This window comes from Astyanax mexicanus, chromosome 23 (assembly GCF_023375975.1).
Source record: "Astyanax mexicanus isolate ESR-SI-001 chromosome 23, AstMex3_surface, whole genome shotgun sequence".
NCBI classification, from domain to species: domain Eukaryota; kingdom Metazoa; phylum Chordata; class Actinopteri; order Characiformes; family Acestrorhamphidae; genus Astyanax; species Astyanax mexicanus.
In genome coordinates this window covers 24,678,355-24,696,196 of record NC_064430.1, presented here as the reverse complement: position 1 = coordinate 24,696,196, position 17,842 = coordinate 24,678,355, and the positions used below count along the sequence as shown (strand labels likewise).

Genomic DNA, 17,842 nt, shown 5'->3' with positions numbered 1-17,842 from the left:
TGGCACGGAGCTTTAAAGGAGCCGCATCCAGATCCGGTGTTCTGTCGAATAGTTTTTTTTTTTTTTCCCTTTATTTTACAATATCAACTTACAAACAAAAACAAGGCACCAATAGTAATACAAGGCATCAGCATCACCGAGTTGAGTAACATGTGTACAAAAATATATATTTAGAGATTTACATCAGATCACATTTTTAATTAAAAAACAAAGTTTTTCAGCAGACTTGTTTTTAACTAAATTAAGAGACTCCAAAATGGTATACATTAGGGTTAGTTTTAAAAAATCTACATTTATGAATGAAAAACTTTCCCAATAAAATTAAATTATTTATCAAAAATTCTGTCTTGGGGTTCTGAGAATAACTACCAAATTTGATTATTTTTGAATTCAAAGCTGGCAAATCAATTCCTTGATCGTGGAGCCTATCCCACAAACTGCACCAGAAATCTTGGATGACGTGACACTGAAAAAAAACATGATCTAAATCCTCCTCTTCATCACTGCAGAATATGCATCCATCAGTCTCTAATTTAAATCTAGACTTTATAAAATACTTAGTCGGATAAATGTCATTTAGAATTTTAAAATGGACTTCCTTTACTTTAGGAGGAAGAGGAAAATAAATATATTTAGTTCTAATTTTATAGATTATATCAAGACCATAGTCATTAACAATATATTGCCGCTTAACCTGACCAGGATACAACTCTTTCTGTAACACTCTCCGAATGAACCTGTTAGTCATCTTTTCACTATTAAAGTCTGTATCTTCTATATAGAGTTGACTCAGAGCAGGAGAGGTTTTGGAGTGACACACATCTTCTTTAACCATAGATTTAAGAACAGCTGGGAAAGCATTTATCAATTTGTTGTAACTCTTCCCATCAAAAACAACATTAAATTTCAAACAAAAGTCTTTGAACGATAACATATCCCCATTGTCATCCATAAAGTGTGATATGGCCCAAATTCCTTTCGAAAACAGGTTCTCATAAAAAACTGATTTTCTGTTCAACAAAATATATCTGTTGTTCCAGACAGGAGAATTATGTGGTGTGAAATTATGTTTATAGAAGAGTTTCCAATAAAGCAGGACCTGTTGATGAAAATCTGACAGCTTGATGGGTAACTTATTATAGTCAAAATCACATCTTAAGAGAAAATCAATTCCCCCTACATTCTGAAAAACAACATTAGGAATGATACACCAGAAAGACTGTGAATCATTACAAAATGCTCTCAGCCAATTAAGTTTTAGAACACCATTCATGGAGCTGAAATCAATTACTTTAACACCACCTTCCTCATAGTTTTTAACCATATCTTCTCTTCTAATATAATGACATTTATTTTTCCATACAAAATTAAAGTTGATTTTGTTTATGGCTTTAATAATGTCAGGTGGCATCGCCAAAGAAGATGCAGGGTAGATCAGTCTGGATATATTTAACCCTCTGTAGCAAAAGAATAATCGAGGGTTAATATAAAAATAATATAATACGTATTAATACGTATTTCCCTGTGGATATAGCAAAGTTAAACTCAGATTTTGACTTTTTAGGTGTTTTAGAGCAATAAAGAACCCAAAATAAAAGTCTTCTAACTGCACAAGGCAACGAATATAAAAAAAATACTGTTTTAGTAAGTTTACATCAAGAATGTAAGAATATAGTAAGAATATAAACAACTAAACATACTTACTTACATTTTTTGCATGTATAAATAATTTTTATTTATAACCTATTCATTATACTGTACGTAGATATGGCAACCTGTGATATATAGGCAAAAAATAAATTAAATAAATAAATAATACATATATAGCTATGCATTTTGTGCAGACCTCATGTGGGTGTGGACGTGTGTAACTGTGTTTAGAGAAGTTGTGATGTTTAATACTGTGTTTCCAGGAACTAAGAGGAACTTTCAGTCAGGAAGTGCACTTTTTGTGAGGGTTTTTGTGTGTGTGAGTGTGTGTGTAAGAAAGTGTGTGTGTGTGCTGTAAATGTAATAATGGCAGAAAATCAATCGCCTGGAGGTGTGGAGGTGGACGTGGGCTTCCTGAAGTCCAGGAGAGGCCTGCTGAAGATCTCAGAGCTGGTGAGAAACATGTTTAATGTAACAGATGTGCAATATTTTATATGATATTTATTGTTAGGCCTAAATGAGGCGAGAAGTCAGAGGCTAAACCATGTTCCACTGGGCAGATTACTGATCCTGTAGAAATAAAGATCACTGATTTCTAAAGAGATGTACAAACGTTTGCACACATCCCTTCTAATGATAGCCTATGAGTCTATAAAAAGTCTTTCTAGTGTATGCTTAGTATTAGTTTGTGGACAAACAGACAAATATAAAACTCTGCATGCATTTCTCTACATACATGAACAGGAAACACTCAAACCTCTTTATCTCTCCGTTTCCTCTTCAGGTGGTGCTGTTTGTGGCGTTTGTGTGTTTTGCGGTAGCTGCCAGGCCGGCGTACATCGCAGTCGCATGTGTAGAGTTCATCGTTACACTCGCTCTGCTGCTGCTGTACCTCCTGAAGCTCCACAAGATCTTCACCTTCTTCTTCTGGCCTCTCATCGTATGTTAAACACACACACACACACACACACACACACTTAAATCATTCTATCATACTGCCGTGCTAAAAGTCATGGGTAAATGAATCACTTCCACAGTTTACACTTAACTTAGTCTTTGTCTCTACATTTTTTTCATATTTACTCACTAAATATCAGTACTTTTCAACATGTTTAAACAACATATAGACATTTAAATGCCTTTTAAATCTCATGATCAGCTGTTTTTATTGTTTTTATAGGAGGAGGACATGGCAGAAATAATCGTTGATTAATCAATTAATCGACTAATTGAAAAAAATAATCAGATGATTAGTCGACTACCAAAATAATCATTAGTTGCAGCCCAACATTACTATATCCTGAAATATTGTGCCACATATCACCCACCCCTAATTATCACATCAGGGTACTACTTTTTTACTGTTTTTAGCAAAAGAGAAATTTACACTGTTCTCATTTCCCATTTTATGTCTACTAGAGACAGATTGTTATTATTATTATTATTATTATTATTATTATTATTATTATTATTATTATTATTATTATTATCTGTCCAGTATCATTTATTTTACTTTAATCCTGGATATATGGAGTTTTTGAGTGTATATTATTATTAATATCATGAAATTCTGGATTATTGACTTCAGTTACAAATCTGATAAAATTCTTGTATTTATCAATATCTCAGTTAGGGGTGTGCCATATCATATCGTATGCATAATAATACAATAATACAATTTAATTTCAATTTTGCTGCATTAGTGTATTCTTAAAAAAAAAACATATATATATATATATATTTAATTCAGTGTTCAGTCATATCGCCAAGAGTATTGTTATCGTAAAAATCCTAGGAAATATCGTGATATTATTTTAGGGCCATATCGCCCACCCCTAGTGTACATTAGATAGTGCAGTGGGGGAGGGGGTAATGATGGTTACCGGCAGCATTTGGCTAAAATTGCCTGTGTAAACAGCAACATCTGAAGCCAATAACAGGCCTCACTACAACTTCCATAATTCATCACCTGGCCTTGCTATGAGCACTCTGGCCAGGGTTCAACCTCTCGTACAGGATAACACCTTACAACATAATCAGTTTACATACTGTTGTCCCATGACTTTTGGCATATAGTAAGTGCAGTATCCAAAGTAGTATGTAGTATGACAATAATGGTAAAATAGTGGAACATCTGGAACATCTGAACTAATACTGTTTTCTTTGGGGGCTATTTCAATTTGCCACACTACACCCTGCTGAATGTACTGTATCCAGCAACCAGTTTAATGGTATGCATTACAAAGTATGTTGAAAAAATTGTCTCAAACATCAGGCTTTTAATTATTCAGATTTTTTTCAAATATAAGGGGATTACCATTGATATTTCTTATTAATTAAAACTACTGGGTTAATGTTGAATGTTTTTGCATGTATTGTACTTTGGTGGAAATTAAAGCATTCTGCCAAAAAATGCAGATTTAAATTAAATTGTCTCATATGGCCTGACACTATTACATAGTTGTGTATCAGCTATACTGTAGGTTAGATTAGATTGTGACTATATTTAATGATTTACTTATGATTTATGTCTATATTGCATTATTTTCCAGGATGTGTTCAACTCATTCTTTGCAGCGGCCTCCATGGGTATAATCAGCATCATCGCTATTTCCACTTACACTGTTACAGGCACTATAGTTGGAGCGGTAAGTGAGAAACTGTGCCATACAGAAATACATCAAATATATGCAATATTATAAATAAACATTTTAAAACTTGTGAACACATACAGATCAGAGCATAAGTGAGAGCATCAGTGAAGTCGTTTACATTGAAGAAATCAGATTGAATGGCTTAATTTTTGATAACAATACTCTTGACTATATGAAAAAAATATATAAAAAGTATGTTTAAAAAACAAAAAATGTTTTTAAAAAATGTTTTCTAAAAAAACAGTAACAGTAAGTTTATTATTCACTAAAGCTAACGTTAAAGCTAGATATCTATATGAAACAAGTGTGCAGTTATTTATGTATTTGTTAAGGCCAGATGCTAAATAAGGTAGAAAATGAATGGCCTATTCTATTAATTGCTATGCTAAGCTAATATACTTGTTAATATGTAATAAAAGTGTTATTACTGTAAAGGCTGTGTTTTTAAAGCTGTGGTTTTTTGTTTTTGTGCAGGTAATGGGTTTTGTGGTGATGGTTTTGTGGTGTGTGGACGGATATTACCTATTCAGAAAAATCACCTTTAACCAGCAGAGAGCAGTGCAATCCTGAGAAAATTCAATAATCACTTCTTTTTTCACATTTAAAATTTTATGATTTAGAATTTTGGAGTACGGAATTAGCTATGGTACAGCGCCCCCTAAAACGCACAAGGTTACATATATTATTAGTGTAATGATGTATTATTATTTTATGTGTTAATTGTGATTGTATTATCTTATCCTATCTAATCCTGAAATAAATAATATAAATTTATATTTTGTCTGTTTCACAGTAAATAATAGTTCATGCTTGACTAACTAGAATGACCTAATTTAAATATGTTTGATGCCCGTATATGAGGTACTCATATATAAAAAGACTTCTACAACACTTTATAATGAATTCATAACAATGTATAATACTATGTATAATTTATTAGCTGAACATATTCATGTGTTAGAAGTCAAAGTCAAAGTCCAGACCTAAACCCAGTCGTTTTGCAAAGAAGAATGGGCAAAAATTTCAATCACTAGATGTGCATGTATAAATGTGTGGTTGCTATGTGAATATGGAAATATAACGTTCAAGACATATTTCAAACAACTGCAGCACCAGAAAGCTAAAATGCTGTTTATAAATATATTTTACTTTTTTTCCCAAATGGGTTAAGTGGACATTATATTTGAAAAAAAAAATAACTAATAAAAAATAAGCTCTAAATGGGAGTTTAAATGTAGTACACTATTTAATAACGTCCACGTTCCATGTGGAAAATAAATAAGTTTAAATATATGAAATCATGATTAAACAATGGCCAAAAATGTGCTGGGTTGCTAGGTGACAAAATATGGAAAAATAAAGTTCAAGGGGTATGAATACTTTTGCACCCCACTGTATGTATTGATGTGTTTCCGTCCTGTCTGTGTGTGTGTGTGTGGAACGGAAACACACAGACACACACACTTCTACACACACCCCCAACACACACCCACACTGCATGCTATACTCCAGCAGTGGCCACAGGCAGCAGCAACTGGTCCTTTCTAACTGGTTTTAGAAGATCTTCGCAGCAGAAATGGGAGATATGGAGGACCCAGATCGACCGAGAGACCCCCCAAATCCATCTGTACTTTCTTTACTTATAAACAAAGAATTACTTTCTTCTAGAAAAGGTCAATTACTGCTGGGAGAAGTGGTGAGTTTCTGTTTTTACCTTTTTTCCATGGCTACTTTTTCGAACTCTCCGTTCCACCTTAAATGGTGCAGCAGCTCCATTCAGGCGCCTGAGGCGCCAGAATGAAGCTGCTGCATCATTTAAGGTGGAACGGAGAGTTCTCAACTTGAGCACTTTTTAATGGAGTATATTTTATTTTGTGGCTGTAAAACTTTGCCAAACGGCTAGAAAAAGTTAAATCAAGCTGTTTCCTTCATTTTTTAAATATTAATCATGTTTCAAAACCTCGTATCTACCAAGTTAAACCATTAGCCATAAGCCATGCCCTAAATAAGTGTGTGTGAGGAAAAGAGGGAGGAGGGAAAGGAAGGGGAAGAAGGAATGAATGAAGGAAGAAAGAAAGAAGCAAAGTCATCTGCTTTCAATCTGGGTCATCCATCCCACTCTGCTGGGGTTCAGCCAGGAAACCCTGCTGCTCTCCAAACACACAGGAAAGCAGGAAAAAAAGTCAGTTGTTGTGGAAAAATGTAGGATTTAGTTGGATTTTGCAGGATTTTAAACTAATATCATCATCTTGTTTATGTGTTATAAACTTGTTAACTATGGAAAATCGCATACAACTATATATACAACTAAAATAATACACAACTTTTTTATAAAGTTCTAATGATATGATATTTATTTTAAATTCGAATTTGATTTATTGTTTTTATTATACCAATTGTTTTGTGCAATAAATCTACATTGAATTGTATGGTCAAGTTAATAAAATAGATAAATATAGTAGTATAAATTTAGATTTATAATACTCATATTAAAAGACTTCACTAAATTCATCATGATGTTTATGTGTAATAAACTTTTAACTAAAATATATAAAAAAAATTAAATAAAATTATATTGATATGATATTAATATTCTTGTAGGAATTATACAAAAAAACTGTATTAGGCCACCAGATTAGTGACTATATATACTGTAATTAGATTATTTTAGAATATATTATTTTATTAATTTCTTTGCACAATAAGTCTACATTAAATATTATTTGTGAGGGAATAAAATAGGTAAATATAGTAAAATATAGATTTAAACACTTAAAAAAAGTTTGTTAGCAGCTCTAAAAAATTCACCCTAGAACATAAATACCAGGAAGCACTGATGCTTTTCACACACACAGCAGGAAAAAAATAAAGTTGTTGTGGAAAATGTAAGATTCTGTTGCATTTTGCAGGATTTTAAACTAATATCATCATTATGTGTATGTGTAACAAACTTTTTAACTATGGAAAAGTGCATACAACTATATATTCAATTACAATTATACACACACACACAAAGTTATAATGATATGATATTAATATTCCTGTAGAAAGTATTTATGCTAATTATAATGGAATAGTATAATAGAAGAGTATAATAGATTTTACAAAATGATTTGAAGTGATTAGTTTTCCTAATTGTACATTATTTTTTATATCAATTGCTTTGTGTAATAAGTTTTCAAACAGCTATTTTGAATTGTATTGTCAGGTGAATAAAATAGATTTGTGGTTAGTGTTCCTTTTTATTTAATTTAAGTAAAATATAGATCAGAAAATAATACTTGCTCTTACAGCCTACAAAATAGATACAAAAAACACTGCTGCTCTTCACCCACACAGCAGGAAAACACCAGTTGTTCTTTTTTAATCCAACATTTCACTGTGTTTATGTGTAATATTTGTTTTAACTGTAAACTGTACATGCAACTCTATATACAGCAAAATTATATGCAAAAATGATTTTAACAGGTTTAATATATAGTATATAGTTGGGTAGCTAAAGAGTAGTTATATACTAAAATGTATATTTATATATTCAACAAACACAGGGTTTCTTTGCCAGGTGGCACTAGAAAACATTAATTCAGCATATCACAATAGTTATAATGCATACATATCTATGCAGTGCTATAATTGAGTGAATATAATCTCTGTCTGGTATAATTGAGTGAATATAATCTGGAAAATCTGGAGCATAGTTTGAATTTCCCTTGTGTATTAAACAGAACAAAGTGTAATATGTAGTAAAATATTTGCATGATGCTAAAACAATATATTGTGCAAAGCAAAGGACTACAGCAGGTTGTTTCGAAGTGTAGGAAACACATGTTTGTGCAGTATTGCTGAGCTGTGATCTTGTGATCAGGGAACGAGTCTAAATAAGTTCTAACTGCTGACTGCTCGTCATACAGGCCTATATTTAGCATTTTAGCAGATTTTACACTATTTAGGTAAGACTTTAGTGTGAATTCAGATAAATAACACTACAAAGCTCTTCTCAAATCCAAATGTTATTTAAATTTACATCAAACTTAATTCCTATCCAGAAAAAATATATGTTTTATTTATAAGATTCATTAGATATATTTCAAACAACTGCAGCACAAGAAAGCTCAAATGCTGTTTATAAATATTTCTTTTCCAAATGGGTTAAGTGGTCATTATATTTGAAAATATGACTAATGAAAAATAAGCTCAGAGTGGGAGTGTAAATGTAACACACTATTCATTAACATCCATGTGGAAAATAAATTTATGTAAATATATGAAATCATAAAAAAGGGTTGTTTTTCCTCAGTGTACTGCAGTACTTTTTTCCATGTTGTTTTCATGCTGTTTTCTGTGTCCAGGCCTCGTCCTTCATCTGCTTCGTGTGTTTTTGTGCGTCGGCGGCGGTGGCCTTCGTCACGGCTCCACTCGTCTTCTTCCTCAGCGCACTCTTCCTCCTCTTCGCCTATTCCACCAAATTTAACCAGCGCTTTAAAGGCTTCCACTGGCCTCTCATGGTGAGATACCAGTTCTTTTACACTTTAAAATATTAAATATTTTTTTAAAAATATATAAAATATATTTTTGTTCTCCTTCAGGACTTTTTGCGCTGTGTCAGCGCCTCCATCGTCTACTTCATCATCTCTATAATGGCGGTGTCTAAGTTTGGGGATGGATCCTCTAAAGCTGCAGGAGTAGGAAAACTTAATTCATAACCAGCATAACAATCAATGCATTTGCTTTCCTTAATTTAGCTCCGCCCATTATTCAGCCTACAGCAGTTAAGCCCCACCCATTACCCAGCTTAAATCAGTTTAGCCCCACCCATTATTTAGCCTACTTCAGTTTATCACCACCCATTATTCAGCCTACAGCAGTTTAGCCACACCCATTATTCAGCCTACAGCAATTTTACCCCACCCATTTTCAGCCTACAGCAGTTTAACCCCATCCATTTTCAGCATACAGCAGTTTAACCTCACTAATTATTCAGCAGTTTAGCTCCACCCATTACTCCAGCCTACAGATGTTTAGCCCCACCCATTATTCAGCCTACAGCAGTTTAGTCCCACCCATTATTTAGCCTACATCCATTTAGCCCCTCCCATTTACAATTAATTGACGATTTATTATATGTTTAATTATCTTGCCTCGTGTCTGTTTCTCCCGCAGGTGTTCGGGTTCATCGCCACCATTGTTTTTGCGCTGGACTTTTATTTTATCTTTAACGAGCTGGCCAACTTCCTGAAGGGGGGCGGCTCCCACGATGAGCCTCAGAACACACGAGGTAATTCACTGATACAGTGATACAGTGATTTTCCCGCTCGTTCTCCTTCTTCCCCACAGTCACTGCAGGTTCATCCGGGAGCTCATCTCACTTTCCCCTCTGTAATCATTTACATTCCATAATTCCCTGCGGAGTCTGAGCTCTGTCGGGAGAGGAGAAAGTGCTAAACAGAGCTCTGAAGATAACAGAAAACGCTAACACCAAAAATAAACACGCAGGTCTTTAGGTCTGCTCAATTTAGGCCTGGATTGTCTGTATGGTCTCTGGACAGTAGATAATTTTTTTACTAGAAGAAGCAAGACTTTCTATATAGTTAAAATGGTTCCACTAGAGCCAGGATGAAGTGCAGGGTTCAAAGCATGGTAGTTTTATCATCTACAACTCACAGTGAAAGCAAGCAAAACTAAAGTACAGCTTCCAAACATGGTGAAAGTAGTTTTATCTACATCTCACAGTGAGAGCTAGCCAGGCTAATGCAGAGCTTCCAAACATGGTGGAGGTAGCTTTACTTACAACTCCCAGTGAGAGCTAGCCAAACTAATGCAGAGCTTCCAAACATGGTGTAGGTAGTTTCATCATCTACAACTTACAGTAAGAGCCAAGATAAAGTACAGCTTCCAAACATGGTGGAGGTAGTTTTACTTACAACTCCCAGTGAGAGCAAGTGAGGATGAAGTACAGCTTTTGTTTAATCTATAGCTCACAGTGAGTGCTAGACTGGCTATTGCACAGCTTCCAAACATGGTGTAGGTAGTTTTATAATATATAACTCACAATGAGAGCTAGTGAGGATGATGTACAGCCTCTAAACATGGTGGAGGTAGTTTCATCTACATCTCACAGTGAGAGCTAGCCAGACTAATGTAGAGCTTTCAAACATGGTGGAGGTAGTTTCATCTACAGCCCACAGTAAGATCTAGTCAGACTAATGCACAGCTTCCAAACATGGTGGAGGTAGTTTTTTTACACTGTTACTGATATTTGCTATTTGTTTGTGGTGTAAAGTAATAGGATGGTGTATTTTCACTGATCATATTTATTTGGACACAGATATTTAGAGGTGTTTAGGTGGGTCTTATAGAGTTAATAATAATAATTATAGAATTAATATAGTTTGTATGCATTCACCAGCCTTTTCAGTGACTGTTACTGCCCCCCTTCCCTCAGTCTGATCCAGTTAATTCTGTCTATTTGGGAGGTTGTCGTGTTTACACATACTCTGCTTTGATTTAGAGCTGAGAGATGTGATGTAATTTATTTTCTTAAATCTTCTGCTCTGTTTAGAGTGCATGTAGTCCTTTCCTGTGCTTCAGGCAGCAGGAAATAACGGACTGACCTCCAGCTGCTCCGTGTTCTGTCTCTTGTTAGTTTTGAGCTCTTCAGTGGAAACTGAAATAGAGAGCTGCAGAGTAACTGTGTGGTTAAACTCTGTCAGTCAGCAGCTTTTTGCGTTACTGCAGAGATTAGCAACAGTAAAATAGAAACCGAAACTCACAGAGAGTCTGAGAGAAGCACCTAGAGCCTAGTGCTGCATTTTCATACGTCTATAAAATTAGCACTTATACATAGGGTACATTATATACAGTTTCTTTGCCAGTCCTTTACTCTCAAAACTACAGTTTTATAATGATTAACATCAGTTTTATTGGTCCTACATTAAAACCCTGTGGAACACCACAAGATATGATAACCTACATCAATCAGCCAGTCACCAACAGTTCACTACAGTTTCTCCATTACAGTTATTAGCTTAATAAGGTGAAAATAACTCCTTCCGAAAATCTCAGTAGGAATATTCATAGACATCTTATATGTAGATGCCCCATATATATATATACATATATATATATGTATATATATATATATGTATATATATATATATATATATATATATATATATATATATATATATATATATGTATATATATATATATATATATATATATATATATATATATATAATGTGTGTATTTATGTATAAATATGTTATACACACTACACACACACAGTAAAATGAACACTGTTCTTTTATTCTATAAACTAAGGAGAAAATTTCCCCAAATAAAAATAAAGAGATGCAGAGCTTTCAGACCTCAAATAATGCAAAGAATAATTATTATATACATAAATACACACATTATAATAATAGAATATGTATGTATTAATGTATATTTGTATGTACGTACATATAAATATAAAATAAAATTTTTATATGCCATTTAACATGTCTGTCTTTTTTAAAGAGCATGATACAAAGTATTTCAGCATGAAAGCTCATATTTGTTATGTATAACAGCGTCCTGAATCATCACTACATCTCTGCTGTTTGAAACTAATCAACCAGTGTAAAAATCAGGTATAAACTGGTAGAGTTATGATTATTATAGGTGCATTTTACACCTTCCTCAGTGTAAATTAATGCACTGGGGGCGCAGGGTCGTCTCCTCCAATATGGCCGCCAGCTGCCACGCCAGCTCCAATGGACAATAGATGTCTATGGGAATTGTGCATTAACCAAAACAATAACCAATTAAATAACTTACCTAATTACTAAATATAAACTTACAGACTACAAAAGCGAGAAAACTCCACACAACAGGTGAAGAAAAATTGGCTAAAAATATGATGACGTGTGCAGTATATGTGTGGATTACACGTCTAGTTTACTGTGTATAAATAACTGTGTGTGGTAACTATATGTGTTTCTGTGAAATGGCATGTAGGTGTTACTTGGAGGTTTTAGTTCGATCGTGGCCTAAAAAGTTTGAGAACTTCTGATATACAGTATATCACTATCACCCAGCACTGAATCAGTATTTAAATGTGCTAAAATATATTATTTAACTGTGTTCTGCTGTTCTCATTCTCAGACGCAGACTCGGATTCTGACTCAGACTGAAGCTGCAGCTGTGGAAGACCTACGATGAGTGACCACTAAAGTGCCCGATGGAAAACTACAGGACCTGAGGGAGAACCAGTCTGAGTATGACTGGGTTCAGGCTGTTTTGTATCTATGCATTAACCCAAAGAGCAGCGTTCTCCGGAACCTTCCCAACTAACATTTACCCCTCTACTGTCGAGCCTTATAGGGTGAATTTACACTATATGTCCAAAGGTTTGTGGACACCTTTTTAAAAAAAAAAAAATTAATATTCAGCTACTTTGCAGACACCTGCAATTATCCTTTAGTATTTTACTTTGACGCTCCTTCCAATACTTTTGGTACAGGATGATTTTGGGAGTTGGGGATAATGATGATAATGATGATGAAGGTGGGATGGAGATTATCACGCAGGACAATCAAATCCTCACAGCAATGCTGTGTTAATTTAATAGGGATAAAATGTCCTTTCTGGACAGTAAAGACTTACTACATCTAGAACAGGATAAGATCCTTTTAATATCTTTGATTTCAGAAGAGGCAATAAATGAGCAGGTGTCCCAATACTTTTGTCTATATAGTGTATGTGTGTGTGCGTTAGTGCGTGTGTGTGTGTTTTTGAAGTGCATTTTATACCTGTGTTGAATGTCTAAGTGTGTATATAAATATAAATGTGTGTTTTGATTGCTTTTATTGTGGGTACGTTTTTGGAGTGATTTGATGTGGAATAATCCAAAAATTTATTTGAGTTTACATGAGTTTACATGCTGACAGGAGGGTAGCTGGCCTCATCCATCTGTCCAGGTGCCAGAAGATCACGTGTGTGTGTGTGTGTGAGTGTGATAGCACTGTTTTGCTATGCCTTTTCTGCAAACTGTATCATCTGGGTAAATGAAATCATTCTAAATCTAGTTTATATGTGCCATATTTTTCACACTATAAGGTGACACTATGTGACACTAGTAAGGTACAGCGGTATCTGGTCTAAGTGGTAGTGGTCTAACTAAGTTAAGTAAAGCTAACCTAAGTAAACAAAACTAATTTAATTCTTATAATTCTAATAATTCTTTAAAAAGAATTATATACAGTAAGCTTAGATTTCCAGATTTCCACTAAGGCTGGGTGCAGCAGCATTAGCATTAGCGGCTAACCGCTAGCAATAGCCACAGTTAGCGCTAGTAAATGGAGCCCGACAATGCTACACTGAGGAACAATGAGTGTTCCAGTAAGACAGCTAGCTGTTCATCCCACGTAGCATTTTTTAACACGGTAAACACACAGACTACAGTCCAATATACTCACCTCTGAACGTTAGCACATTTAGTGGCTAATGTTAATACTGCTCCAGCAGTGCTATAGCTGGGGTAAGCAGCAGGTTACAGGCCCATAATACTCACATCTGAAAAGTGAAAGAGTTAGCGCTAAGCACAGTTACCAGCTAATGCTAAGGCTGTTCCAGCAGTGCTATCTTGGGTTAGCAGCAGGTTACGGGCCAATAATACTTACATCAGAACAGCAAAAGAGCTAGAGCTCAGCTGAGTTAGCGGCTAATGCTAACACTGTTCCAGTCTCGGTGGAGTGATTTTACTTTACTGCTCCTTAATACCTGACTGCTAGAATTCATACATAAAGCACACAGTTTTATAAGGCACACTGACAATTTTTGGGTATTTTTTACATGCACCTTTATACTGTATCAGAATTTCATAATAAATGGACCAATAGAAATGTTCCTAAAAGATTTGGAGTAAAATATTTTTACATTGACTTCCATTAGAACCTAAGAATGATTTTTAATCTCAAATAGAACTGCTGTTTCTAAGATATGGACAAGATAAAAATGTTATGTTTACTATATTTAGGATGATTTCACTCACCAGTATATCTCTCTGCAGTGTTTATTACTGCCAACTTCACTTTTTTGCCTTAAATGCTGCAATCTGCCACAGGAATCTTCCAGAACTCTGAATTAAACCCAGCAGAAAGTGTTCAGCTGCGGAGGATCTAATGGGTTCTGTAGTAAATGAATGTCTTTATACGTCAAACGGCCCACGCTGGTGTTTCAGTGAAGCACTAATAAGCTTTAATGTGTGTCTTTTTTATCAGTTACATCTGTAATTGTACATTTTTGTTTTTACAACAATAAATCCCTGTTTTCAAACTCACTGTCTACTGTCTGATATCTGTACAGTCCTGTACATTTCTATGATCTTAACATTCATTAAAACACAGAGAAATAAATGGATTTACAGTAAAATGGCATTTTTTTTACAGTAAGGGTTGGATACCAATTAATAATATCAAAATATATCATGATATATCATTACCATTACATGAAATGGTAAATTATTTTTTAAAAAGGTTGTAGGTACACACATCAGCCCTTTCATACTGTTCATACTGATATTGAAAATAAAAAAATACAGCTCTGGAAAAAATGAAGAGAGCACTTAAGTTTCTGAATCAGTTTCTCTGATTTTGCTATTTAAAGGAACATTGTTGTTTTATTCTATAAACTACAGACAACATTTCTCCCAAATTCCTAATAAAATGATTGTCATTTAGAGCATTTATTTGCAGAATATGAGAAATGGCTGAAATAACAAAAAAGATACAGAGCTTTCAGACCTCAAATAATGCAAAGAAAACAAGTTCATATTCATAAAGTTTTAAGAGTTCAGAAATCAATATATGGTGGAATAACCCTGGTGGTTTTTAATCACAGTTTTAATGCATCTTGGCATCATGTTCTCCTCCACCAGTCTTACACACTGCTTTTGGATAACTTTGTGCTGCTTTACTCCTGGTGCACAAATTCAAGCAGTTCAGTTTGGTTTGATGACTTGTGATCATCCATCTTCCAGAGGTTTTCAATTTCGTAAAATCAAAGAAACTCACTGATTGTGTCCCTCAACTGTTTTCATGTTGTTAATGTTAATCTACAATGTAGAAAATAAACTAAATTAAGACATAAAGAAAAACATTGAATGAGAAGATGTTTAAAAATGGATATAAAACTGTTAAAAGCAACAAGAAACACACATTAATCTGATGAACAGAATCAAATTAATTTATTTAAGCAAAAAAGGTTACCATCACAAATCATACTTCTGTAAAAGCATTGGTAAATCTACACAAAGTTCCATAAATACAAAAATACAGAGTACTGCTTCGTAGAGTAAGACACATTTGAAGTGTTTTAACATTTACTGTGAAAATTAAAATCACAGCTGTGGCCCCAAAAAAAAACATCACAGTGATCTTTAGCCTAACCATCCTCATCCTCAGACTTCACAGTCACTCTGTGTGTGATTATTAATCTGATAAATAGTCTGAATGTTAAGATTATGATCATAATATTAATTAATATGAATCTCTGTAACTGTAACGGTTCAGGTTTATGTCTCAGCTCATCACAGTAAAGAGGAGGGATGTAGCGTAGCGTGGTATTGCTAAAGAGAGAGATTAGGCTGAGATTAAAGCTCCGTCTAGAACATTCAATACAGTCCTTCATTAAAACTTCATTAAAACTACATTAAATGTGTGATTGTCTTATAAAAATACCAACACAGTGTTCTTCAAAATCAGAGAGGATACGGAATTACCAGACTGATAATCATAACTGATAACTGATGATTAGCAATTTGCTGTGGTCGACAACAATACATTTGTTTGTATTTTTAATATTTATCTCACTGCATAAGTGCCTATAAGATGCTAGCTGCTAATGCTATGTACAATTTATTTTTTTAAAAGGGGCAGGGGGTTTAGTTACTCTTTAAGATTGTAAATAGTAACAGTAAATATAATTTTTTTAGTTAAAATGTATAAGATACCAGCTGCCAATAATACAATTTAGCTATGGCTCAACAGGCTAACTGCTTTAGCAGCTGATGCTAAAAATTCTGGATGCTAAAGCAAGCTAAAAACCTAAAAAACATTAGCAGCTTATTAAACAGACCAGTTGTATCTAGCTGTAGCTGTTTCTAGCCGCTATAGCTAAAGCTAGTTGCCTCTATGTACATTCTATGTAGATGCTGGCTGCTAATTCCAGATGTCTTAAATTCTTCAGAGATTATATTATCATTAGCTGCTAATGCTAGCTGCTCTACAGCTCTGGAAAAAAATAAGAGAGCACTCAAAAAAAAGTGAGTTTCTTTGATTTTACCAATTTGAAAACCTCTGGAATATAATCAAGAGGAAGATGGATGATCACAAGCCATCAAACCACAAAACTGAACTGCTCGAATTTTTGCACCAGGAGTAAAGGCATAAAGTTATCCAAAAGCAGTGTGTAAGACTGGTGGAGGAGAACAAGATGCCAAGATGCATGAAAACTGTGATTAAAAACCAGGGTTATTCCACCAAATATTGATTTCTCTTACTCTTAAAACATTATGAATATGAACTTGCTTCACCTTTTTGGTTATTTTAGCCATTTCTCATTTTCTGCAAATAAATAATTTAAATTACAATATTTTAATTTGGAATTTGGGAAAAATGTTACCTATAAATAGTAAAACCAGGAAAAACTGATTCAAAAACTGAAAGTGATCTCTTAATTTTTTCCAGAGCTACATATGCTTTAAACAGACAACAAGAATGTTGTTCCATGTTATCAATTACATTATTGTTGTCGGCTTTATATTTATCACAGTAAACTTTGCACTAAAAAATTATGCAATTGCTGTTGTCCTCTGCACATATGACAATATGTGTTATAACAATGACCCAGAATGTCCTGTTATGAGTTGTAATTATCAGCAGTAATTCCAGTATCAGACCTGTTATAATTACATTTAGTAATTTATTGGCAAATAGTGTAATTTATTGGCTGTCAACATCACACATCCCACATCAAATCCAGGTAAAAGGTAAGAATTCACCACACAACCTATACTCAAACCCAGTACATCGTTAAATACATTTATTAAATAAAAAAAATACTTTAATCAAAGCTGAAACACTAAGAGAGAGAATAAAAAACTAAATTTTAAAACGGAATGAAATAAGGAAAATGGTCCTTCATTGAGAATGTGAGGAATCTTGAATTTGGTCCTTTAAAGAACAGCAGTGTGTTTTGCAACCCTTGAGTCAAATATAAACAGTGTAAATGATCAGAATCACAATTATCTGCACTGCATTTTAAAGCGATAGTCTGGTGGAAAATCAAATGAAAGAATACATTTCTGTTTAGCTGAAATTCTATGCTATAAGCTACAGCATGTTTTGACTACGGATGCACCGATCTGAGAATTCTGGACTGATGCCGATACTTGATGTTACTTGTGTATACAGTGAGTCCAAGAAGTATTTGATCCCTTGCTGATTTTCTTCGTTGGCCCACTAATAAAGACATGATCATTCTATACTTTTAATGGT

The 17,842-nt window shown here is 34.0% G+C and overlaps 2 protein-coding genes across 2 annotated transcripts; both read left to right on the top strand.

Moving 5' to 3' along the window:
• Positions 1-1,839: 1,839 nt before the first annotated feature.
• Positions 1,840-5,078, top strand: LOC103043667 (chemokine like factor). Its single transcript, XM_007235920.4, has 4 exons — positions 1,840-2,103; positions 2,435-2,590; positions 4,203-4,298; positions 4,779-5,078. Exons 1-4 carry the CDS (start codon positions 2,017-2,019, stop codon positions 4,872-4,874), a joined length of 435 nt encoding a protein of 144 aa, XP_007235982.2. The 5' UTR covers positions 1,840-2,016; the 3' UTR covers positions 4,875-5,078.
• Positions 5,079-5,155: 77 nt separating this feature from the next.
• cmtm3 (CKLF-like MARVEL transmembrane domain containing 3) lies at positions 5,156-14,621 on the top strand. The gene is made up of 5 exons (XM_007235922.4): positions 5,156-6,000; positions 8,654-8,809; positions 8,891-8,986; positions 9,465-9,579; positions 12,450-14,621. The coding sequence occupies exons 1-5, from the start codon at positions 5,881-5,883 to the stop codon at positions 12,476-12,478; spliced, it is 516 nt and encodes a 171-aa protein (XP_007235984.2). The 5' UTR covers positions 5,156-5,880; the 3' UTR covers positions 12,479-14,621.
• Positions 14,622-17,842: the final 3,221 nt, after the last annotated feature.